This window comes from Anser cygnoides, chromosome 1 (assembly GCF_040182565.1).
Source record: "Anser cygnoides isolate HZ-2024a breed goose chromosome 1, Taihu_goose_T2T_genome, whole genome shotgun sequence".
NCBI classification, from domain to species: Eukaryota; Metazoa; Chordata; class Aves; order Anseriformes; family Anatidae; genus Anser; species Anser cygnoides.
In genome coordinates, this window is record NC_089873.1 from 61593349 (window position 1) to 61620315 (window position 26967).

General features: G+C 43.8%; 1 protein-coding gene across 14 annotated transcripts in view; it reads right to left on the reverse strand.

Moving 5' to 3' along the window:
• Positions 1-200: 200 nt before the first annotated feature.
• The window catches only part of LOC106031013 (protein mono-ADP-ribosyltransferase PARP12-like), a 35176-nt gene continuing 8409 nt past the window's right edge, over positions 201-26967 (reverse strand). For 10 of the 14 annotated variants that reach the window (XM_066997987.1, XM_066998007.1, XM_048057074.2 and 7 more), the window contains 3 exons: positions 26624-26754; positions 24549-24700; positions 21806-23915 (listed from right to left, as the gene is read on the reverse strand). In XM_066997987.1, the coding sequence (XP_066854088.1) occupies positions 23635-23915; positions 24549-24700; positions 26624-26754 (564 nt within the window). In that variant the 3' untranslated portion in view covers positions 21806-23634. Of the gene's footprint in view, positions 8527-8881; positions 9032-11906; positions 12016-12166; positions 12246-21805; positions 23916-24548; positions 24701-26623; positions 26755-26967 lie in introns of those variants that run through there. The other 4 variants (XR_010831832.1, XR_010831826.1, XR_010831837.1 and 1 more) reach the window with 4 other exon arrangements.

The window sequence follows — 26967 nt, forward strand, 5'->3', positions numbered from 1 at the left end:
TGTTGGATGCTGCCTCAGGTTTTTTTTTCCGCTTGGCTTTTAGAACAAAGTCTGGCCCAGAGACCTTCCGTAGTGTGACTGTGGCATTCACTGTCCCCAGCTGAAGGAAGCAAGGTCCACCTGCCACCTGGCTTCGTACCCTGGTGTGTGTGCAGCCCTGCTGAGTTTTCTCCAGAAAACCTGTGCTGTTCCCACAAGAGTGTTATGGCTGGGCAAGTCTGCAAAGAGAGCTCCTGCTTCGCTGTGAAAGAGAGCCACGGATCAGCCTCTGACCAAGAAAATCAGCTGCAGGCAGATGCCTGCATTGTGAGAGCTGCTCCGCAGTTATGAACATGAATTTATTCTGGGAATCCCAACATTTTCTGGGAAAGATGGAGGAGTAAAGGGAGGGCCTTGGATGGAAAATACTCCTCCAATGTCCTGAAGCTGTAAACAAAATTTCAGCTTCCAAAACCAGGCTAAGGAATAGATGTCACAGTCCCCTTACTCATCTTTGAATATTCAATCATTTATTCAAATTGAGAAACCTAAGACATTAAAGGTGTTTGAAAAACACATATAAGTAGTCTTACTCCATGTAATTACATGTTCCAGTCCCTTGTTTTTAGGTTTTGAAGGAAATGAGTTACCTTCTGTATTTTGTCTTATCCCTTATCTCAAGATGTATTCTTAGTTCTCTTATGCTCTCAGGTTCATTCACACACAAACGTGACATCCTAACATATCACTAAATATATATATTTTTGCTAACAAAACTGGAAATCAAAGATGCTCAGATTTCATTTGGCTAAAATAATTTTTTTTGTTAACATTTGCTCACAGTCCTACCATATGTGTGCATATCTACATACACATTTTCTTAAAGTTGTTCAGGAAAAAAGAGTGCCTGCCACTGGATACACAATTTTAGAATAAGTCTAGTAAAATTAATATTTTTAGTGGTAAAGAAATACTGAAGTTAAAGCCATGGTGGGAGGGAGGAAGGCAAGAAAGGGTCTGATTTTTAATGTTCAGAGAGCAGCTAAAAGAAAAGGAATGGTACTGTGCTAAGATAATGAAATCCAAAACATGTCCCTGACATTGAAAATACACTAAATGCCTTACAGGTTAGGCTTTTTGAAACACAAAAGTCATCTCTTGTTTGTTTTTAAAGTGCACTGCAACCAGAAGCATCAGTAGCTACTAAAGTGTGTCTGGTATGGACATCAAGCACGAACGACTGAGTTTTCAATCCCCTCCGGAGGTACCGGAGGTTTGATGGACTATTGTTACTGTTGCTAAGCAGCTGACATGAATTGTAAGTGAAGTGGTCAGAGCAGTATTTCCATAGCACACAGAGGAATTCAGATCAGCAGTATCACTTCTGGGAGCCTAGCGCGCATTAAGAAAACCAAAGCAAATACAGCCATTAGCTCAATAAATGTATGGTGAGCTGGGAATCCTCGTTAATTCATTCAGTAAGGGGGCACTTGCTAATTTGTTTGCCAGGAGCGTTAATAAATAAGATCCAGCTGAGCGTGACCTAAGCCATAGGACCTGTTCTCACTCAGCTCTGAAAAACTATGAGCAATTAATAAGGCAAAGAGCAGAAGTTCTCCTAGAAGGAACTGAGTATTTGAAAACAATTAATTAAAAAAAAAAAATCAGACCTGCTCAGCTGGAGAAAGGACATCATGTTGTTTTTGTTTTGAGCACAAACACACGCACACACACACTACTATTATTAGGACTCAGTTTCTAGCAGAAGCAGAAAACCAGATGGTAATCCCCAGTCTCAATAAATGGGAGTATTTCTGTGTGCTGTCATCTGCTCACCCCGTCTGCACAGCGTGAACTCAAGGACCAATGTGGGGAAACAGAAACAATTTCACTGACAGGCAGACTTGTTGCTATATAAAGACAAACATTTGTGTATGGCATTCATTAAGGTCTGCATGTTGTTAAACATCTGGTTACAAGAATGAGAAAAAATTTCAGTGATCGATTTTTTTAGATGAAAGGTATTTTGCCCAGTCAGGGTTAAAGGGTTCCACATTTATACATGCTACTACCAAACAAAACCAATTTCTTAACTTACTTAAATGTGTTTAAAATTAATTCATAATTAACAAATTGCAATATTTTTGTAAGACATTCAAATGCCTTTAGACAGTTTTTTTAATGTATGTTTAATGTATGTTCTTTCTTTTCTTTCTGATAATAATGATGCTGTAGCAAAAGTTGTGTAAAAAGACACCTTTGTACCCTACACAAGAGAGGAACAAGTTACAAACAAAATTTACAGTAAAGACAGTCAGACCTATTGGAAAAATGGGAGAAAATAGAAAATTAAATGTATTCACAAAAGCAAACTAATGATCAGATGATCATTATGATCATCTCCCATGATCAGATCCCAGAGCTATTAAAGGGATTTGAGATTTATATCAACCCTGCACACTGGTCAGTCAAATCCCTGCCTCTGCTCCAGGCAATATTCAATATTTCTGAACGATGAACCAATCCAAACCACAGTACAGACCAAGGGGTGCACTTCAGAGAAGTAGATATTGCTTGGACATATTTGAGGTATTGAAGGAACATTTAATGTACTCTTGTGTGTTTGACAGAGTTTCATTTTCCAGAATCTAAATATTGACATTTAGATAGTTTTGCTTATCTTATCTTAGGTGTTTGTCCTTATAGTCCCTGCACCTCCTGGGAAACAGATACTGTTTTTTCCTCATATTACAATATATCCACTTGAGAAACTCTCATTTGACAGCAAAGCAAATTTGTATAAAACAGCAAAAAGCACCAATGCAACTAAATATTTCTTGTTGACTCAAGAAACTTTGGTTGGTTGGTTGGTTGGTTTTTTTCCTTCAATGTAGGCTTTAAAAAATTTCTAATTTCCTGAAAACTTGGGGGGAGGGCGGGGGGGTGTGAGGAGCAGGAGCTGTTGAAAATCTAAAATTTGCTACTGTAAATTTCCATTTTGCAGATTCACCCTTTTTCTTCAAAGAACATTTCATGCCAGTGCTATCAGGGGTGGCCATGTCAACACCTACATTTTAATACTGGTAGATGAGAAGCTGTAATAGTGCACTAACCAAACTAATTGGAACTACTCATGTAGACAGCATCCTGACAAAGGCTTTGACATTTAACGATTTCATCTGAGTCAACTTTCTGTGAAAAACCCAACATCTGAGTCAGTTTTCTAACCCACTGGTGATTTTGAGGGGGCAGAGTGCTAAAGGGGATTTAGTGTTGCTCCTTTCTGTATAAAGCTCACGGATTTGAATTGTACTTTAATAGAAAGCACAAGACTCAATTGCTGGAGCTTAATTTCAGTCTGAGCAGTTAACTTTCTCTGAGATGAAAAGATGGACCAGAGTTGTCATTTTATTTTAAGCGACAGAGTATTTGATAATAAATCTTAATAAAATTAGAAAGGAATAATATTACATTACCTTTACCTTGCTCTGGCTCCCACCTGGCTATAGCAGATGATTAAGGAACTGTTGACCATCTGGATTTGGGGTTGAGGCGTGTTGTTAATAAATAAATAAATAAATAAATGTTGATTTGAAGACCAAAAAGTGAATCCTGAAAGCCCACTGGCATTCTTTTACATTCTGCCTTGCTTTCCCGTTCCTCGAGTACCTTTATTATTTTCATATGCATTTCAAAGGGAATTTTAATTTCTTTAATCTATATTTTGAACTGCCAAGCTATACTCAGTGCTAGAGAAGTGACACTACAACATGAGCCCTGTGATACACTCCCAACTCTAGGGCTTCAGGTGGCAACAGATGAGGAACCTCTCATCCTATGGTCAGTAAATGCTAGCAACCACTCTCTCAGAGGCTTTTCCCTACAAGAAACATCTGTTTAATGTTCAGAATCAGGCCACCTGTCCTTTTATGCCTAAGAATCCCGTATTAATGAGACTAGGAACCATTTTTTGGGGGGTTGTCCAAACATTTCACAACAGAATTTATTTACCCCGATGGCAGCCTGGGTGACTCAAGGCTCCTGCTTTCTTGCTCTCTAGCACCTTGTCCGGAGTCCCACTGCCACTGGCCAGCTAGAAGATGGTGACATTTACTGCTGCCCCACTGGCAGGGAGGTGCATCCACCTGTGGCCACATCTTGGGAACCCAGCCTGGCTTTCCCACTGTTCCAGCAGTGGCCAAAGGCAGCTTCCTCTTGCTTTTGGCCATGGTGAGTAGGCAGCCTTTATTTTGGGCTGCCATTTCATGGTTCCTGGGTCATGTTTTTGTCATCTGAGGAGCTGAATATGCCACATTATGTTGCTGGGGCTGAGTAGATTGGCAGCTGATATTTAGGTATTGACAGAGGTCTTTCCTAGTTATCACATCAACAGGATTTATAGCTGGGATGTTTTGAGTGGCATTAGTTTTGAAGGTTCTAAGTGGTATAGCAGTTGTCTATGTTAGAGGTTAACATTTTGCATTCCATCTTCCAAAAGAAGTGCTATCGTTACAGCTCTTTGTGTTTACAGGGGCCTCTGAGGGTCTGCAGACCATGGAGGATTCTTTCCATGGCCAGAAGTAGGCTGACAGCATTTGGTAGCTTGAGCAGTCACTGAGGAGCCAGGCGTAATTTGAGCTGCTGGGTGTGTGACCTGACTGGAAGGCAGCGGGTGCCCACAGCTCTGGGTGGGCACTGACTTCTGCTATTTTGAGGCCAAAGACAGGAAATAAATGGCAACGAAAGGATGCAACTGGAATCAAGCTTTGCACTGTCCCAGAAATAGTTTTAAAACTAGAACCAGTGCTTAATACTTAGCTGTGAGGCAATCCTTCCTTCTTTCTCAAACCATCAAATGCCTGCAAACCATCAAATACCTACAGGAGCTGCAGCACTCTGCCACCTTGTGAGGCCAGGGAAAAGAGCACGGGCAAGAAGCCCATTCTGTAAGTCACTGATTAGGAGGAAAACCTTGGCCGCATTTCCGGCTGTGAGCACTCTGCAGCCTCAAGGGATGTTGCCGACCCTACAGTGGTTTGGCTTTCTGGATGAATACCTGACCAGATCTGCAGCCCCAGCCTTGCCCTCAGGCTCGTTTCCTCCTCTGGTTTCTAATTCAAAACCAAAACAAACTCTCGGTTTCATCCTTCCTTAAATACTGCTGCTCCCCCTTCCCATATGACATCTATGAGCTAATCCGACAGAAACCTAGTCCTCCTCCAGCAAAAACCTGCCACCCTGTCCTTCACACTGATATAGCAGCTAGCTATTACCATGCCTCTCAACAGCATTTCCTTCAAACACATTTCACTTAGAGAGAAAATCTACCTACCCCACTGGAAAATGATGATTGCTAAGGAAAAATATATTACAGCCAGTGTTTGTTACGTGATTGTGTTAGAAGCCTCATTGGGCAAAGTTTTCTGCAAGAAAACGACTTGGACAGCCTCAATGCAAGAGTTAATGCAGAAATGGGAAGGCTTGGCCCAAGCAGAGAAAGCAGACACTGATGTCTGAGAAAACTACCTGACTGTCAGCAGCCCTTCTGCAACCACCTTTGGATTCAGTATCAATTAGCCATTGCTTCCTATCGCCAGAACAGCCTACAACAACCAATACTAAACTGGAACATTTCCCATGGACCCTTATTTAGACCTGCAGGAACCAAAAGTCATTACTTCCCATAAGAGTTATAAATCCCAGCCAGTGAGAAGAGCTACATTTATCACACACTTCTCCCAGTGTATAGCGATATAGTGTGTTTATTTGTGGGGTGAGTAAATAAGTATTCAGTTTAAGCCACATGGGACTTTCTGGAGGCTTAGAGATCAGCTTATCTACTTGGCAGACATCAAAACCTCTTCCAGTAAGTACACTACAGCCAGCTGGTGCTGTCCATGGCCAGCAGGAATTCCCCTGTACTGGTCAAAGTCCATCCTCTCCTTCATTTCCTCCTGCCACTCAGTGGACTCTAGTCACGGTTTCCCTTTATCACATGATAATTGAATTGAAATAGAGTAAATTTAGAACAGTGCTCTGGGGTGCTTTTCCCTTGAGACTCAATTACCTGAAGGGGCAGGATGCTTTCATGGTGCAGCTGCCCTGACGTGAAAGCTTGCTGGAGAGCTGAGGAAGACACACAGCAAACAGCAAGACAAGACGTTGCATTCAGTTCACCAGCATTTGTTAGCAAACAAGTCTGCAAACATTCAAAAATACAAAAAGCTCTAAGCAACAGCATTTTTTGAAATTAAAGTATAGTCATCTGCCTCCTAACCTTTAAAAAATATGAAATAAGGTGACTGGGTTTTGAGTTATGAGGTTTAAGAACAGAGCAGGAAGGAAGCGAGCTGTTTACCTGTATGTGATTTAACTAACAGTGTTTGCTCTGTTACAAGCCTGTTGATGCAGGGTGTCTTTGTTTAACTGGGAATCGGATATGTGGTTTCCACAAAAAGTATAGCGGCAGACTCCTGTGTCTGAGAGACAGGAAGTAGCTCATTTGAAACCCGTAGGGGTGTTCTGCATTACAGAGCAAATGTTTGTACCCAGCCATGGCAAGAGGCCATCTCAGACGCCCCCACACATGTGCACCTCTACCCCCGAATCGGAAACTAGACATTCAATAAAATGGGACCCTCAGATCATTACGCAGAAATGAAATTCATACACCAGGTCTTATCAGTGAAATTAATGTAACCAGGTTTCACTAACCAAACAGACAGGAACGCTTCAGGGTTACAGAATACAAGATTTGATAACCCCTTAACGAAAAGGGCCTACATCCCAGCAAATCCCAACAATACCTAGCAGTACTGGTGGTTTGAGGGAGCCAGAACAGGTCTGGATTTGGTAGGCTGATTATTGAAGAAATAGAGATAAAAGAAAAGTCTTAATACTAACTGGATGTGTCACCCCTTCCAATGCATCCTCCACCTCCTGCTTTTTAAGGACCTGCTGGAGCTCTCCTCGTCCTACAGGAGCCACAGGGTCTCACAGAGGATTTCGGAGAGAAAGGGCCGGCACCACAAGGGAGCTGCTTCCAATTACCATGCAAGCATAGGAGAGCCTGCTCTTCCCTCACCCAGAGCAAAAATGGAGCAACATCTGCCTGAGATGGCACCACCCCTCCCTCTGCTCTCTCCCAGCCCCAGTTTAACACCCAAACGTGCCAGCGCTGCCATCAGCACAGGACAGCCAGGCACATAGCAGGCTTCTGTACACCTATGTGGCAACACAGGGCAGAAATCCACTACGACATCCTGGTGTGAATCCAGGGAACCTTTTACACGCCTCCTCCTCCAAGTTTGGGGAGGTTGTGTAATCCCCTTAAAGCGGCACCCAGCCCAGCCTGCACTCCAGGAGGGCACAAACAGCTCAAAATAACAACTTAGCTGTTTCTAGAGGAGCAGGAAATTACTGTTGTTCTGATTTGTGGTATGACTGGACTTCAGAATAGCCTGTGGCAGCTACCCTTTCTATCAGAGGTGCTAAGTGAAGACGGGTCCCTTCACAAGCTGCCCAGTACATTACATACTCCAGCTTTAGCAGCAGTCAAGGCAAACTGAAGGAGGCCAATGAATCACTTGCTTCTTTGTTATCCAGGAATTTTTTTTTCCTGTCTGAATTGGAGCCCTTCTGACTCTTAGTGCAAGATAACCAAATGGGACTAGCGGAGAAATTAGGGAACATGATGTAACTCTCCTTTAGGATATGATCTAAAAGCCTTTTCTTCCCACAAAACTCAAAGCAGCCAAACCACAGGACAAAAACAGCTCTGAGCCCATTGTCTGCTTTTCCTACACTGACAAGATGCTGATGATCTTCGCTCTGTGGAAAAACAACTTCAGCGAGTCACTCCTCAAACATGCTTTTTTATACTCTGTTTTCCCTGTTTTCTGTATTCATTTCCCCAAGCATGTCCTAAATAACATCTAGTTATGTATCATATTGTACATGGAAGCAATTAGTTTTACAAATTAATCATAACGCACATTTAAATTTACATCACACTTGCATCCAAATCATCATCACATTGTCATGGTTATATTATTTACTACAATTTAACTGCCACCAGTTTGTTTAGGAAGAAAACAACGCTCATAGAGGACCCAGCCATTCCATAGGTCACCATCCTTGTAGTTTCACTCTCGCAACTGAAACAGAACTGAAGTGTATCTGAAAGTCACCTATAAGGTATTTACATGCAACATAGAGTTCGAAAAAAAACACAACACATATGGTTCAAGTGTAGTTTTCAGACAACCTATCATTACCTCTGACAGCATCCTACAAGTATACTCCAGGATATAGGCAGGATAAATCTGGTTCTTCTCAAAGATGACAAAAATTGAAGGATTTTTTGATCGTCTACACAGCTGTCCGAAAGTCTGTTTGAAATCTCAGGTCTGGAGGGAGGGCAAAGGTAGGCCTTGATGCCATGAACAAAGTCTCCAACAACAGCTAAAGTTACAAACATGCTGTGGTAGCCTGTGCTGGATGGGCAGTACTGATGAGAGCAACTGGCATCTCTGGCAACGTAGCTTCCTAGGGAACAGAAAAAGCCACAAATAAGAAAATGTTTAAACCAAAGCAGCAAATGTCTGCCATTGACATTCTGGCAGCCAACATCTCAACAAGCACCTTGTTCTCCTTCCTCCCCCAGGTAGCTCTGAACACATCCTTGCCAGATGTTTCCCCATCGGTTTATTTTAAAGCATCAATAGACAGAGCTGATCTGGCAGCTTTCACCACTGCTTTTTTTCTGGTTCACTGGTTACACAAGGTCTAAGGAAATAGAATCAGGCCCACACAGCAGGAAGTGCAGCTTGTGCTGAACCCATCCCTGAGCTCTAGAAACACCCTGAGTGTTTCAATGCAGGTCCAGCCCATGTGCTTGTACCTTTTCCATACATTGTCCCATGAGTGCCACAGATCCTCCAGTTGAAATTCTGCTTGCAGATGGCTAGCGCATGGGATGGATTCATCCCATGGAACAGGAGCCACTCACCCAGCCCTGTCCTTAGCTTCTCTTTTTCATGTGCTCTTCTGCCTAGAGAAAAACATATTTAGCATATGCATATACCATGCACAAACACTCCTTGTTTTTATGGATCTCCTGCCTTTGCCACCCAAATCATGCTCAGATCCAAATAATTTGAAGGATGGAACAAAAAATGTTGTGGTCGTATGACCTGTCCCCAAGTGCATGATAGAAAACATGCACGGAGCACACATGGGAGCATTGCCTTGGTCTCACCAGCAAATCTCTGTGTACCTGACTGGACCAGAGCCTGTGATGTTTGAAATCAGAAGAGGCAAAGGATCTGAGCTAAGATCCCTTTTTTCTTGTCCCTCTGTCACTTGCCAGAACAAAGCCTTTCATCTAAAATCAAACTGGATGGTGTTTACCAGCATGCCAAGGGAAGACATGTAGGACCAGTGCCCACAGCTAATTTCTGTTCAGTACTGTCTTTGCAAAGCTTTGTTAAAAGAAAAAAGGGGGGGCACCCTTTCTTTTGTGGTGTTAGATCTGATCTGAGCAGATTATGGCCTTATACCAAAATACCAACCAAGCTAGAACACCCAGACTGGGATTGATGACTTAATGATGGCCCTCAAAAAGTTTTCTTTTCTTCTTTTCTGATCATATCAGTGACAGGAAGGCCAAGATAACTAATGTGTTAGATGATTTTCCCCAGTCATGCTTTTCCCTGGCCTCCATCCTGAGAAAAGCATCTAAGACCTTCTTTCTTGCAACACCAGTGATGAACCAAGAACATTTTGAGCTGGAAGAGGAATCTCTGTGCCATCATAAACAGAAATATTCCCACTGCACTTCATATTTTTACAAGACACTTTGCTAGTTAAGTAACAGGAGATATTTCAGAAATGCAAGGTTGTCTTGGTGAGGGCAAAGAGACCCAGAAAAAGAAAAATGAATTTCTGATATAAATTGCTGCTATTCACACCTCATATATGGATAAAGACAACAGATCACAAGCCAAACAGTGCACTCTCTCTTTCTCTGCAGCCTTGAACTCAAATTCCTGACAGAGAGAGCACTCTAAGTTTTGGTCTCAGACTTCGATTTTTCTGTTAAAACACTGGCCAGTAAGCCAACCACATTTTCTACAAATTCAGTATATCTAACCTCAGAGAAGAACTGAAGTAGTCTCTTGCTTAGATTGAAAAGTTTTCAGTTCCTGTCTCTATCTGAGGGGTAAAATTCATTTAACCAACTAAATCCATCCCCTCACTGACCATTAAACCAAACCCGACTACTAATTTCTGATGTTCTGTTCAGTCACGGCAATGCTTATCACAAAGAAATGCTACACCTACAAGACAAGAAGCTCGCTCCACCAGAGTTTTGACTAGATTTTTTTCTGAATTTGTAGGAAATGTTATTACCAACTGGAACCACTGGTTTTTTGCACAGACATTCAGTTTTGGTGCTGTTTTTCCTTGGAAATCCTCAGAATCAGATTAGCTCTGGTTACTGTACTCAAGCCCAAGTGACCCTATCCCATGCTCCATTTGTGAAATGATAAGGGCAGACACCAAAAACAGGGAGACTTAGGTTCAGTTCAAGTTTAGGATTAAGTGTAGGTCTCCCATATCCTGGGGAAGCAGTCCACCCACTCCTCCGGCTTCGGTCAATCAACCTCTCAGATTTCATGTGAAAATAAAAGTCTGGCCTTCTCCATTTTGAATGGGAACATTGTAGTTGTGAGAAACCAAACAGCAAAGAAAACATTTCCCCATGTTGTTCTCCCAACAGGGAGGTTATGTACAACCCAAGCTTATAATGCCTGGGGTTGTTGTTTTTCCTTAAAAAGGTCATAGAACAGAATGGTTTTAAAATAGCTTATGTAAAGACAGAGTTACAAAATTTGCATGTGCCCCAAATCTAAACCCCAGGTTTATAAAAGCCGTCTCTGTAATAAAAAATCTCTTAAGTTGCTGGGGTTTCCTAATCAAAATATAAATTTCACATAAATTCTAGGTCTAATTCCACAGGGCCCCAACCTTTTTGCTATTTCCCTTCCCATTTGTGGAATGGGTTATTTCCTCATCATAAATCACGGAAAGGGAGCAGCCCACTCACAAGAGACACTCCCATGCCCACAACAGTTCAGACCTCTGAGGTTCTGAATCCTCTGCAGACTCTGTAATCCTTCGCTGTCTGCTGAAATAGGTCCTTGACTGCCCTGTATTTGCTGTCAGTGTGGCTTGCTTCTACCAGCTGAAGAAAAGTTAAGGCAACAGAGCCCAACACGTTACAACTCTTTGGGCTACCTCTCCCAGAGGACCTGGGTGCAACCACAGGCTGGAATTTATTTTTTTTTTTTTACCTCTCACTTACTCACAATCCTTCCCTCACTCTCACTCCTGTCCCCAACGTGCTCTAAACTCTTACTCCAAGGGCTTGTCTGTAATACAAAGGAGCTATTGCTCTCTGTGGAGCACATTTTTTCTGCCCAGAGAGCATCTGTAGTCCTAAGCAAGCTGAAGCGAAGCTGTGCAAAGACACTAGGGTGTTCAGAATAAGTTCCCAGCTAGAAAAGAGAAGGTGAAATAGTTCTTCAATACTAAATGCATACTTATCTTACATGTGCACTAACTCCTCTGTTTACAGGAGCCCTCATGTTACTGTAATGAGTCATCAAAACAGCTTTATTTATAATCGCACTGCCTGGTGTTTCAAAAATACACAAGATCTAAATCTCATTATAGCAATACTAAATGAGTTGATGATCCCCCTAAAGCACATGCTTTGACTTGAAATTCTAGAGCGTGACTGAGCTTTAAAGGAGAAAGAGTCCTGTGAATAGGGAGCACTGAGGCTCAACCTCCAGACCATCAGCTGTCATCTAGGTCAAATCAAAAGCACTATGGTTAAAGCAACATTTCTGTGCACTGACCTTTTAGATGTACAATGCCATGGTGCATCACATGTGCAATGGACAATCTTAACGAAACCTGTGTCCCCTGGGAAGCTCTTCTACAGGGTCATCCTTGTCTCTTTTGTCACTGTAAATTTTAAAGTGACACATTTGCAGGCTGAAAACTAACAAAACCAGCACATGGACTTGGGCATGTATTTTAGATTTGCACAACACAAAACACCATTGCAGACTATTACTTTTCCCAAAGGAGTGAACAGATGTGAAAAGTTATATACCTCATATCCTATTTCAGGCAGGGCTGAATGGTCCCAGTCTGACGAAAACAGATGACATGTGTCAGCAGCATCTCACTGCCTGTTTAAGACAAGTTTAAACAAGATTAGCAGACTCAAAAGACTTCTATGAAACAGTTTCCCGGTCATGAGATGTAAACTATCCTTCAGGATACCTCAGAAAAAAAACATCTCTATTTTACATAAACTCTTCTCCCTTGCTAACATGAGCTGCAGAAAGAGACCTTCCATGTGTGTTACAGAGATACACTGCACCAAGATGCGTCACAAAATGCTTTCAACAAGCCTTTTCCTTCCTTGGTCGGCCACATGCTTAAAAACATAATGAACAATATTCTAACATAGTCCCACCTGAAGGACAGCTCTAGAAGCAGAATCCTTGTATCACCTCTCCTTATCACTGCCAGGCCATATTTGCCTTTTCTGCCAATAAGATACAAATGAATAAATAAATAATCCATGCAGTGGCACAGACAGTTCACATAGTACCTGTTGAAACTCTAAGAAACCATTAAAACTCTTATTTTCCTGATTTTACCTAGATGCCTAGGGCAGAACTGTTGCAATTCAACCTATTAGGAAGGAAACCAGAGAAGGAAAAGGCCACTAAAACCCATCAGATTATCAATATTTGCCTTTTCAGAGAATCATTTAGGTTGGAAAAGACCTTCAAGGTCATCAAGTGCAACCATCAACCTGACCTACTTAATCCCATCACTAAACCATGTCCCTTAGTGTCACTTCCACACATCTCTTATATACCTTCAGGGATGGGGACTCCACCACTTCCCTGGGCAGCCCATTCCAGAGAGCGATGGGGCCTCCCCTCAGGCTCCTCTTCTCCAGACTAAACAGCTCCCGCTCCCCAAACCGTTCCTCACAACTCATTTTCTAGTCCCTTCACCAGCTTCTTTGCTCTTCTCTGCTCATGTTCAAACAACCCAATACCCTTCTTGTGGTGAGAGGCCCAAAACTGAAGACAATACGTGAGGTGCAATCTCTCCATGCCAAGCACATGACAAGGACAGTCACCTCCCTCATCCTGCTGGCCACCCTACTGCTGATGCAGGCCAGGACTCCATTGGCCTACTGAACCTGTGCACACTGCTGGCTTGGGTTCATTTTTTTCTCCAGAGCATTCACTTTTTTCCCATTTCTCTTATTTCCCCTGACTGCTAAAGACTCTACCCATTCCTTTTCCAAAAACCTTGTGCTAATTTCCCCTAACTGACATCTCCATTCTTCCAGCCACACTCTTTCTCCTGCTCCAGACTAAAGAATCCACAGATCAGGATGCGAGCCTTCTTCCCTGAGCTTCCTAGATCATTACTGGGCTGTGTGGCAGATCAAAGGTGCATCTTCCCCAGGCTGTAGGACTATGCAGGCCTGGGTGGGACGCTGTTTCACACAGTCACCAGTACCAGCCTTGACTGAAGAATGTACAAAGCCACCTTAGAAACACCATTACGGTAAGGTTTTTCTGTCTCTGTCAGATTTGCTTGAACACCCATATAACTTCACATCAGCAGAAAGTGGAAAACTGCCCTGCAGTCTCTAGGCCACTGGGATTTCTCCTGGTGTGCTCTCCTTGCAGTGTGCCTGCCAGAGCCAGGAAAATAATGAGCCTAACATCCCATGCCTTACTTTGTCCTGTGCCACTGGTTGCAGCGCTCAAACTTCTGCAGATTTTTTACCTCCGTGTGAACATTCAGATTTCTCTGGACAATTTCGTGAAAGAGAAGACAAATGCATCAAGAATGAGAGAGGAGACCTTTGCCATCTGGGAACATTGCCCAGGAGAGCAGATGTCATTGTGCAATGCAACAGGATTAGCCTTGCACATGCTGCTCTCCTGCATCGAGCCCCTCCTCTACTCCCTGACATTTCTGCTTCAGGCATTTTGCTATCACTCAGAAGACATCTGCACAGGGGATTCACATTGCGGCAGCTAACTGAGGAGCTGATTACCATTACCACCCAATTTCACCTTGTCTTTCCTTCAGGTAGACTGTGCCTCTGAAATCACCAAGACCTGGGGGTTGCTAAGCTAGCTTCCAACCAGAACTGGGTCATCTTGTGGTGCTGAAAAAAGGGCCCCTCTCCTCTCTGACCTCGTGCAACAGCACAGGGTAAATGCTCACTGGTGCTTAAGTATTGCCTGTGAAAGTTTTGAAAGGTTTGTGGACATCTTTTTGACTGTGCCTCACTTCACTCAACTGGAGTATAAAACCCAGCCTGAGCTACAGCGATGGTGCTCAGCCACCTCCTGAGTGCTCACAGCCCACTTGTGAGAGATGTTGGACAAACTCCTCTTTGTCCAGCTGTTGGAGAAGTCCACCAGAGTAGCCATGCCCTTTCTCCAGCCTCACACAGGATAGGGCATAGCTTTCTGCTATACCTCTTGCTCCCTCAGACTGGTGTGGAACATGTGCACATCCTCCTCTAGACAGAAGACATTCACTCTTTTCAGCTGTTTAACATTTAACGTTTGAATTGTCTCCTTAAAATGTGACACATCATGAGCAGCAGTCATTGCACATAATTTCTTTCTAAGCTCTGCACAGAACGTATGCATGCCATAGAAACTCATATAAGCTCTGCACAGAACATACGCATGCCATAGAAACTCATATATGGTTCACAGTCATCTTATATTGTGGTGTCCACAACCTTCCCTCCTCTCTCCCAAGGCAGTGGCCACAGAAGCTTGTGAGGTGTTTTTTTGTTGTTTGGTTGTTGTTTTTTTTTTAATTTGTTTTTTCTTCTACTTGGAAAAACCCTTATTATACTTACTTTTTTCAGCCCCTGATTTCCTGATTGTAAATAAATAAAAAGCTTCCCATATTTACAACCTTAATACTGTATGTCGTAACATCAAGGAAACAGAGACATTACTCTAAAATGGCTCTCTGTTTAGAGCAGAGCCACCCCCAATTTCAATTAGTCTGAAAAAAAATGCTTCAATTTTCTCTATTTTATATTTTATTTTTTTCCCCTTCCTCTTGCACTAAGAGCAGCTGCTTGTACTCCATGAAATGTGCCCTCGTTGCTTTTGCATCCAAGCTTAAAAGTACTGTAAGTACATTTTGGAAAAGGAGCTGCATGACAGTTAGCCCCACTGTAAGTATGTCAAGAGTTAACCACACAGATCTTTTACCTCTCTCATGTTTCTGTGAACCAACTTGAAATTCAAAAGGGCCCTCCTGATGAGTTTGAAATCACTGCTCCACATCTGCAGAAGTTATAGAGGCAGGACCCTGCTCTGGATGCTATAAAGGAGGGGGATATTCGTTAGCGATGGTTTTTGTGGCACGCTCAGCAGAGCTGGATTTTGCATCTGTGTGTGCAAGTCATGGGGAAGAGCAAGTGACATAAGCCCATCAGACGGTGGACTCATCTCTGTGCCCCAGCAGGATCTCCCTACTGTCTTTACCAGCCCCTGCATGGCTGCAGATCGGAGGGACTCCCTCCTGTCCCTCTCCTCTCTGTCTCCCCCCTCCAGGGACTGCAGGTGGCTGCAGTGCACTCTGATTACCTGTGCGCATCACCTCCCCTGTGCAGTGCCACCTGCCTCGCTCTCGGCAGCTCCTCACCCTCCTCTGCCCTGTGGCGAGGGAACAGTGGCTCCCTTGAAGGAGGAGGTGCGACTACAGGCTCCCAAGTTATCTCCAAGAAAGATTATTGAAGGGGATAGCTCCCATGGGCCTTGATGGGTAAAACAGGTGGTTTTCACTTGCTTTTTTCAGCGGAAGTATGCAGAAAGCAGACCCTCCTCACATGCCCAGAACTTTTGGTTTTTTTAACCAAATCCCACAGCCACCTGTAAAGGCAGTCTGTTTTCAGAGCTAGTTTTCTGAGGAACATTGAGGAAAATCAGCAGAACTGACAGAAACATTTGAGGTGATCAAGCAAGCAGTGGGAGAACATCTGAGCCTCACTCATTAAATAAAGCTAGCATGTGATGAGTTCAAAGCAAGGAAAAGGAGCTCCTCCTTCAAACAACAGTCATTTCAGCTGTGGGAATACTTGCCACAAGTTGTTGCAGATGCTAAAGGTTTACACAGGTTTAAAAAATAATGGTATAATTACTGAAGGAGGAATGTATCCAGGCTTAATATTTATAGATACCAAATCTTGATGCAGGAAATCCTCAAGATAAAAATTACTAGAGGCATGAAGAGCATTTGGGGGAAGTATGGCTACATGCCTGCCTTGAACTTAAATTTTCCTGTGGGCACCTGTCACCCAGTGGTGGGGATGGGATCTGGGGCTAGAGGTAGCTCCTGTCCTGATGTACCACAGCCTCTCCTTCAGTTGGGGGGAAGCAGCCAGGAGGAATGAAGCAAATGGCCTAGGGTGTTGGGCATGAAAGGGGGATGCTCACCTCATTCAATACAATGGTTGTGTTGCCAGTACCAGCAGCTTTCTATTCATCAGCAATAGACAGAGCACAGAACTATGTCCGTGGGCAATAAAGAAGGCAGATCAGCTTCTGGCAGTCCTGGAAGCATTCCTGATAACCCTGCAGCCACCACCACAGGCAACCTCGCCTCTCCTGTCACGCTGAACCCCACAGGTACTGCTCTCATACTGCTGAGAACCTGCTTGAAACTGGAGAGCGACTTTCTGTTTGGCCTGAAATGCCTTCTCCGTCTGGGCAGAGGTTACAGCACAGTTGTTGGGGATTAGAAAAGAGAAGGAAAATATGCACTGGAAGACAGCTGTGTGTTAAAGAGCCCGCAGAGCTGTGTTTCATTTGCCAACCAGGGTTAATTGCCTACGAACTGGAGTTCCCCAGCACAGAGGCCTACCCCAGCCCTGACCCCAACACCCACCAGAAGCTGTTTCCTGGACTCTCCCCGGCTTGTTCCCAGCACAACACACATGGACCAGGCCTGTTGGCATGGCCAATCAATGGGGCCCTGTCCATCTCTGCATGCTATGGGGCCCACCAGCCCCTCCTCAGCCCTTCCACTTGTGGCTGGAGGACATTGCCGCAGCTTTCAAAATGCTTGTGTCTTCCTATTGTTCTTTGTCAGTGCATGGGATAGCTTTCTGGCAGTCTTCATCAGTGGGTTATTAGCATCTCCCAAAGAAAAGAGCACTTCCCTCACAGATGCGCACACAGCAAAAATGCTGTTTAGATGAAAGCGATTTTGAAAGTTTCTGGTTCAGCCAAGAAAATAAACAGTGCTGAGGCTTAGACCTCACAGGGTCCTGAGGGATCTAAGTAAAATCACGGGAGGTGCTGAGTAAGTCAAAATGCACTTGATCTGTGAGGAGGCCCTACGATACCCAAGACGAGCTTGCACTACCCAATACCTGAGATAAGCTTGCAATGAGCAGAAGAAGCGGCAGCCCCTGAGGGGAGGCTGGCATGAGGTGTTGGCTTGGGGAGAGGTGCTTACCTCCTCTCCATGCTCCTGCCACTGGTTCGAGTTGTCCAGCCCATACCAACAGTTTCTTGTACTGACCATGGGCAAGCACCAGTGCATTCTGGTGCCCCTACCTCACAGACAAATCCCTAAATTGGGCCAGTCCCCCAAAATTACTGACACTGAGCAGGAAGGATGGACCTGTGGGCCTCACTTCTCCAGCCACCACTGTCCTCTCCACAGCAGACCCTAAAAGCTAGTTGTGGGCTTCATCACCTAGAGACACAGCAACCCTGAACTGAGCACCCTGCACTTTTCCTCCGGCTGACTCACCTCTGCTAGACTCATTCTTTAGCCACTGGCAGATTTTTCTTGTCATCTACATTTTCAGATTTCTCTGGAAGATATCTTGAAAGAAAACATGAAGGCACGCAGAAGCAGAGCAGTTATTCAAGAAATGCTTAGCTCTACTGCAGATCCCAGTGCTGCAACATGATGCAGATGCTAGAGGTTTGCAGCAAGTCAGGAAAGACTGAAGAAACCCACAGGAGAGAAGAAATCTCTCATTAAATACAAAGGTGTTATTTAGTTATTATCAGTGAATTAGGAAGTCCCTGAGCTGCACATCACTGGCAGCAAGGGATGCCTCACTACCTGCTGCTCATCCTCTTCTCCAAGGATCCAGCACCTATCACTGCTGGAGACCAGAGCCAGGCTAGCACCCTTTGGCAGTTCCCTGTTCAGCCACTGCTATACAGAAAGGAACACTATCCATATGAAAAATTACTGATGTACCCATACAGCATCTTACCGATGGCTTTTTTCACTTTATTAACTCCACAACATGGGGTCATTTTCTGTAGCATTGCTCCTGCTTGAACTGGCAGCATGAGCAGTGCAGACGTGCCCTCTTGGCCACCTGTAATGACTCCTGTTTTGATCGCATCACACAGTGAGTTTTGAGCTCTTGCAATGCCACTCCTAGGTTTTGGTTTCAAACTATCATCCTAATGCTTTTGCTTTTTTTTTTGGTGAACACCATGACTTTATTTTTCTAATCTTTTAACTGTATTGCTGTCCAATAGCTCCAGCAATCAAATCACAAAGTAAAACAAAAAAATGAGATTTTATTATTATTTCTCCCCCATTTCATGTTTTGTCAGACATAAGCAGCATCTCCTGTACTTTTCCAATTCACACAATTAATTTTATAGTGAATGCTTTTAAAGATGTACTTTCCCTCTGGCTGGGACAGACACTTCTGCTGGTTATAGGGCTCCACGAGGCACATTCAGGAGAGATAAACATGTATTAAATTATAAGTGAGTAACTATTTCACCTTTAAAATTTATGTTCTATTTCTGTGAACAAACTTGAAGTTTCAGAGTGCCATCCTGACCTGCTTGATACACCTTCTCCACCTGGGCAGGTGTCACCATGGCTGCAGCACCAGTTCAGTGCTACAGAAATGACAGAAGTGGCAGTACCTGTTAGAGGCAATTGACATTGAATACTCATAACCGGGTCTTTGTAAACGTTCAGCATAACATCAGAAACGTATTTAATAGCCAGAATAGTGCCACACTGTATTCTAGAGAAGCAACGTTCTGAATCCAAGTTTTTTGGCTTCCTAGTGAGTTGTGACCTACCCTGCCCTCCCTCAAAATATGCATATAATGTATATATGCATGTGGTGTTTGTGCGTGTGTACAGGAAAAAAAAAAACAGCCTCACAGCCTCAATAATTATCTTAGTCACTCCTAGGTCCTATGACATACAGCTGTGCTTAGAGGTGGCATTCAGGAGCTCTCCTGAGAGCATCAGTGAAAATACAAGGGTTGGTCAGCAATGCAGAAATATGGAGAAAGACTTTCTGCCACCTTACAGGTGGTCCTCACCAAAAACAAAACAAAATAAAATTTGAAGCAGTTGTTCCCTACTAGTGGCTGAGACTTGGAGCAGGGTGTCAGGGCTGCTGTGGAGTTTACCTGCTTCCCATCCTCAATCCACTGCAGGGAATCATCTGGCCAGTACCAGCGGGTCTCAGTGCCACTGAATGAGCTGAAGGAACAGCCAAAAAGTGCAGAACTGACTGGAGGAAAAAAAAAAAAAGTAAAGGAGGAGAAATGGGGGAAGAAAGGATCAGCTTCTGGCAGGTTGTTTAAAAGCAGTCTCAAGAGGGAAACAGCAGGAATTCCTAGACATATGTTATTATTTCATAGCCCTGAAAATTTTATGGTTTCTGAATCCTCAGGGAAGAGAACAAATCCTAAAACTTTTTTTTTTTTCCTGTGCTTGAACCCAGACGTGCCATTTTTTGCTGTGTGAGTGTGCCAGCCCCTAGTATGTGAGCAGACACCTGACGCTGGGTAGGTGGCAATAGCGTTGTTAGATTCTTACCAATGTTTCAATTGTAGAAGTCAGTATTTCTGATTCTCTCTGGGTTCATCAGCAAAACCTCAGCAGATGTTGGAATAGATCACCCATCTACAAAGTCCACATCTCTTACACTGCCTACTTTCAGTAGGTTGAGCAGGATGAGCAGCACCTCCAAAATCTCCATGAATTCACAATCAGTCATTACAGAATGCTGTTAATTTTTATCTCATGTGATAGCATTTAGATAGCTAAGACACCTGTTAATTGCCTCCCCAGCTGCTATGTAATGAAGCTTTTTCTTTACCTGTGAGTCTCGTTAGTTGTGTTTCAGAAAACTGCCAAATACTATAAGTTAACAGGAACAAGAAGAAATAGAAGTTGAGGAAAAAAAAGGAAATAATTCCAAAAATTGATCTGAGAATGAAGGAAAAAAATAATAGAAAAAACAGGCGAGCAGAACACACCATGGAGTTACTCAGACAATACAGAAACAGCAGCAACTGCAGGAAACCCTAATGGAAAAAAATACATTTTTGATAGTGCTGTGACAAAGTTGAGGTTTGGTTATTAGCCTGCAGTTTTGTGCATTGAAACAAATCACATCTAAGACTATACTAAAGAAATATGAAGAGTATTGTGTTTGTAAGGAACTCGAGTTGCTCAGTGTGAACCCCCCAAAAAAGGAAGGGGTTTTCAAGCCATTTTGTAAGAACTTTCAGTTAAATTATTTATGTGAAGATAGGGACTTACAGGAAGCAAGAGTGAAAGAGTGCACAAAGTGTTAAAGAAAACAGAGATCAATGTGACTTCTAACATCTCCTTTGAACGTGGCAAAGGGAAAACAATTTTGAAAAAGAATTTTAAGGAGACTGAAGCTACAGATACAGCCCAAGAGAAATGATTCAGAGAACACACAGTGATAAAGTGCTGCTCTTTGGGAATGAGTAAAGACACAGCTTCCTCCAGTGGTTAGGCTATTGTATGTAGACACTTGCCAGGTATTTACAGGTTGAGCTCTGGCACACTGATTAATGGGTCCTTTGACATTGCAGCAAAGCATCTGGAAAGGAAAATCTAAGCTTATTCAGAACAGATGGATATGATTCAGGTTAGCCTTCCCTATTCCTTGTACTTGTAGGCTAGATGTAAAAGCAATCCTGGAAAGATAGTTCAAATTGGTTTAGGAAACTGTGTCTAGGACTCAAATACAGCAGACAACAGGCTTCCTCAAAAGAAGCATGACAACAGAAGAACAGGAGCAATTGGAAGAGGTTGTTCCCTGGGCAGTGAAAGTCTGATTCCTGATGATCTACCTCCTGCAGCCCCGAGCTGAGGACTCTGCCCTTCCCACAAGCCCTCGGTCCCACATCATTACCACAACCACATGCTAATTCTGGACTGTTATTGCCTCGGTCCAGAAACAGCTCTGATAAATTTAATTATTGAGCACATCACAAGAACAATATCTGTGTTTTCTCACTGGTTACGGGGCTCAGTTTGATTTTTAGGAGTTTAAGTGCTTTGGAAAATAACATGCCATTCAGCACCTTCCATCGAGTGTTAGGTTTGTACAGTCTAATCAGCCTGTAATAAATTTTGTCAAAATTGTTAAAAAGATTCTTAAAAAATGCTGAAAAGTCAAACTTGGCATGAGTAAATTAAAAGAAAGCCTGAAAACTTGCTGAGGTGTTATTTAATAGAAAGCCTGGAACAGGTGCATGAATATGTAACCAACAACATGAAAACCAGGTACTACACTACAAAGACCTTAGAGCACCACCACCAGGAAATCAATTAGAAGTAAACTACGATGAAAAGACCGCTTGAGCTAACATCTTTGCAAGAGGAAATTAGGTACGCCTCAGTATGTGGAAGAAATGCATTATTTATTTAAGTGCAAAACACAATTGATTCTTCTGATATTGCTGCTGGTTCCTGCAAGACAATTGCTAAAGGAATGACTAGAGAAGCTGCCGATACGCTGCTTCCTCTTTCTCTCACACACAGAGGGAGAGTTTTGTGAGCGTGTGTTAGGATTTTTTTTTCTATTTTTTTAAACACTAAAATTTCCTATCTGGGGACTCCTGAGCAGGGGGCTGACCTCTCAGCATGGCCCTCTCCCTTGGGTGTTCTGCAGCTGCCGCACTCCCTAAACCTCCCCATTAGATGCAAATAAAGCGCTTTCACAGCACCCTGAAAACAGGCAATGTACTGGAAAGGTGCAGAAGTCATTAGTCAAGATCCAACTGATCATTTCATCCCACGCTGAGAGCAGGTGTCCTCCGTACCCATCAAAAGAATGAGCTCCACACACTGTGGATGCTTAGGGACAAGCCCACTCCAACACCTGCCCAGCCAGCACCTCTCAGGCTGGCACAGAAGGCAGTGAGCTCCACAGAAAGCAGCCTGACTACTCACAGCATTCCTCCGTTGGACCTTCTCCACCACCACCTCAGTGACTCTGAAGCTGTCAGTCACATGTGTCTGAGTCAGAAGTTATTTAATCCATTCTCGACAGGGTAGAGAAGTCCTCACACTTTTTTTTTCCCCCCAAGGGGAAAAAGAAAAGCTCACATATCTGTCAGATCCATGCTCAGTGCCTGCTGACAATGGCACGTGTTGCTGCCTGTTTGCAAGCATTTCTCACCTGAAAGGGTACTAAGGAATGATTTTGTTCACAGCTGCAGAACTTGGGAGGTGCACAGGTGCTCCCGAGGTAGCAGTAAGTTCAGGTCCGCAGGACGTTTTAGCAGATCTATAATATCAAGCAAAACCCCCACGAAGAAGTATTCACTGACGAAGTTGCTTTTCCTTTTCAGTAGTGGTCTCAGCTCTCAGCACCTCACTGACCAAGATATTCCCCAACATTTTACCATTCAAAGCCCTGCTTGGGCTGTAGGTTCAGCATCACCTTTCGCCAAAGACTGCAGTGCAGCCTGCCCTCTTCTTTATTAGGTCGGCACAAGCAAAGCTGGGAACTGTCCTCGCTGGTATTTTGGGTTTGCAGTTGCTGTTTTTGTGCTTTGTTTTTTTTGTTGGGTTGGGTTGTTTGGTTGGCTTTTTGACTAAGTCGGTTTTCAAGTAGGTGAATGCTCTACATCTGATCCTGCCCACCCCAGTACAGTCATCAGCACTAGCACAGGGAGAAGAGCAGCAACCCACACCCAGAGGTGGGACGGCTCCTTCTAGCAGTGACACGAACCGAGGGTTGTGCAGCGACCCTGAAATAACGTGGTCTTCTCAAGGACTGCTTCTGCTTCAGATCTGGTAGTCCAGCCCACGCAAAGTTAAAAGCAGCTACACCTCAGCAGCCACACATCGCAGTGCACCCTTAGAGCTGCACCCACCAGACCCCTGCCTGATCTTCTAAGTATAATACCTAGCACCTAATTGCTGGAGGCTCTGTGAACTCCCCCTGCAGTCAGAAATAATTTTTACTCATTCAGAAAACTCCTTTTCTTCCAAACTCCTCTCTGCATTTTTGCATCCATCCTCTCCTCTGTGCAGTTTCCTCTTCTTCAGACCAACAAAAACTATGCCCCAAAATCCTACAGGGGATTGATATCGGTTTGCTGCATGACAAAATGTTCTCTAGCTTCTCAAAGGAAATTTTGATATTAGCAAGTTCAAAACTTGTACAAACATGAAGAAAATATTAGTGTTTCAGTGAAAATACAAAGAAGATTCTGCCATTCACTACAGAATCACACATGAAGTTTCAGTGCGATACTCCAAAATATAGGCAGGGTAAATCTGGTACTTCTCAAAGATGACAAAAATGGAAGGGTCTTCTGGGTCATTCACGCAGCTGTCGTAAAGCCTGTTGGGACTGCCGGGTCTGGGTGGAGGACGGAGGTACTCAGATTCTCCCTGAACAAATTGTCCAACAAGAACCTGAGCTACAAACATGCTGTAGCGACCACTCCTAGAGGAACTGTAGTCATGAGCATAACTGGCATCTCTGGCAAAGTAGCTTCCTAGGGACCAGGAAAAGACACAGGTAAGACAATGCATCAACCAAAGAACAAATACCTGTTATCAGCTCTTTGGCAGACAGCGATTCAACAGCCCCAGGTAGCTCTACACACATCCTCACGAAGTGTTTTCATGTTGGCTTATTTTAAAGCATCAACAGATGTTAGCTGCATTTCTCCATCAACCTCTCTGTTCCACCTGTCCAAGAGCTTTACTATTCTGCAAATACCTGAGGCCAAAAGGGATGTTTTCAGACGTCCTGACAGCTGCTGACACTGCTTACAGTGACACAGAGGCATGCAGATGAGCGTGCCCTAACGGCAGGAGCGCTGTGATCAGGGACAGTCAGTCACCTCACACAGGCCCACCAGCATGGCCAGCATCTGGAGCCCATGCTGCTGAGGCCCCTGAACCCACTCCTCCCAGGCCAGCAGGTCCTGCTGTTGCCTTTGGAGTCCCACCACAGCTGGGGCTGGGCCCTTGGTAAGACCGCACGTGTTGACCTGATGGCTTTCACCCCTGCTCTACGCAACTTCACAACTAACAGAATGGAAGCATGGCTTGTTCTCAGCTCTTCCCTGAGCTCTAGAAACACCCTGAGAGTTTCAGTGCAGGTCCAGCCCATGCCCTTGTACCTTTTCCATACACCGTCCCATGAGTGCCACAAATCCTCCAGTCAAAATTCTGCTCACAGATGGCTGGCAAATGGGATGGATTTGTCCCATGGAACAGGAGCCGCTCATCCACACATTTTGATTTATTGAGCTTCTTCATCTGCTCTTTTTGCCTAATGACAAAAACGAATAACGTGTTGCCCTGATTCAAACAAGGACAATTTCCCAACCCAACTTGTCCTACTTTGGGGTTGTGAGGAAAAGTGATGCAAACTGCTCTCAGTGGGGCTACTGCCCGCCTTGCACTTCTGCTGGTAACTTTACTGTACAGCAAAACAAAAAGTTCTTGAATCATCATGGACTGTGCCACCCAAAACTTCATATCACATTAGAGAGTAAAGAAACAAACACCTCAAGCAGGAATTGTTCCCAGGTTATATAAATCATGAATTAATAAATATGCTTATAAATGAACAGTGTGAAGCCACCGTAAAGACTGTAGAACCTCTTCCTGTAGCTTTACCACATAAAAAGTCCACGTTTTTTAAAAACCCCATGTAGAAGAGACTAAGAAATAAAAAAAATAAATTTGAGATGCCGCAACTCAGTCACAGCGAAGGAAAGTATGTTTCTTTTTGAATAAAGTAAGCAAGACCCACACATACAACCTGTTAGGTCTTGCAGAAAAAGTCTTGTTTCCACACCCACAAAGGAACACAGAGGCAGTGACAGGCAGGGGAACCCCAATAACCTGATTAGGGAGAAAGAAGGCTCAGCTCTCAGAGCTTCACAGGGGAGCCTCAGCCCCAGGGGCTAGGGGGACATCCAGCACCACAAGCAATGGAGAGACTCTGGAGCACCTCATGGGCTGAGATGGGTACTGCCCATGGGGGCATGGTACTCCTTGTGGGATGCAGGGGAAAAGTATTTGGGGATTGCACAAGATTTATAAAGGGATATTTGAGGGGAGGAACAGAGGTAATGAAAGGGAAGGTTCAGGGTGGTCTAGTGAGGAACACACATGGGAAAACAGATGGAAAAGGGGAAAATGGGTTGGTGATTTATAAACAGGTGACTGATTGGTCAGTAAGCTTGTGTAGCCAGGCCCAGCACCTAATCCATGCAGTCTGCCCTATCTCTTCATTAAACTCCATTTCTAACTCTTATCCTGAGCGACGGACCCTCCAGACCACATGCAGGAACGCATATGGGGGGGTATGTGTACAGCAGTTGAAGTGGGGCCTCAGCGTACAAGCAACTGCAGCAAGGATATGCATGTGTGAATGTGTGATCACTAGTGAATATCAAGCTGGACAGTCAGTGAGGAGGGTAAGTGACCTGGGACACGGGTATCAGAGCAGTCATAAGTCTGGGCAGATACTGGATAGAGCAGAGGGTCTAGCTTGCCTACCAGGGGGACCAGGAGGTTCAGGACAACTATGGAAGGCAACATGAAGTACAGGGGTCAACTGAGATCCATTTGCACATTTGTATATCTGTGCAGAACACAACTGGAGATGAGAAGACCCCGGGACCAGCACATGCGTAAGCTGAGTGTCTAAGACCAGATCCCAAAGAGACACATACTAGTGTGCATATATGTGTATGTATATATATATATATGTATCTATATACATGTATCTGTATGTATATATATACATGTATATATACATATATACATATACATGTATATATACATATTTACCTGTACTTAGATACATAAATATGTGCACGTCTGTTTTCCAATAACAAGCTTTCATTCTGATTAGCCAGAAGGGAACAGGATGAGATTGTTGGCACTATTTATGATTGCATGAGTGCTGTGCTGTCTATGTTAATTTTGGGGGTCAGATATATCTCTATCAAGAGATAGAGATGCACTTTGTGCATATATGTATGTATTTGCACATGTGTGCCTATTAGAAATAAGTGCTTAACCTCACTACCAGCTAGACCAGGGCACATGGAAGTGTGGCAGTCTCAGTTCTGTTGGGCTACTGCATTTGGCAAATCCTATCACAGCCTGCAAGGACAATAGAACAGGAAATTGCAGTGCTCTGCTACCATGAGAATAATGAAGTAAAACAGATACTAACCACTGAAAAACTTGCCATAGTGCTGGGTTCTGGACCCTCTGTAGCCGACAGATGTTGTAACCTTTCATTGTCTTCTCAAACAGCCTCTGAATTTTTACATATTCGCTGGAACTGTAACTGAGCTCTACCAACTGAAAATTTTAAAAACATCAAAAATAACGTGTTACTAGTACTAACAGCTCCCAGTCCTTCCAAAGGACTCATCAGCCTCCTTGCATTAAAGGAAAAGCCCTGCCATTAAAATCTTGAGCTTCTGCTGTCTTTCCACTTAACCATCCTTTCCCCACCATCGCTCTCCCTCCACATGCTGGAAGCACAGGCACTGAGGTGCTGATGCACAGGGA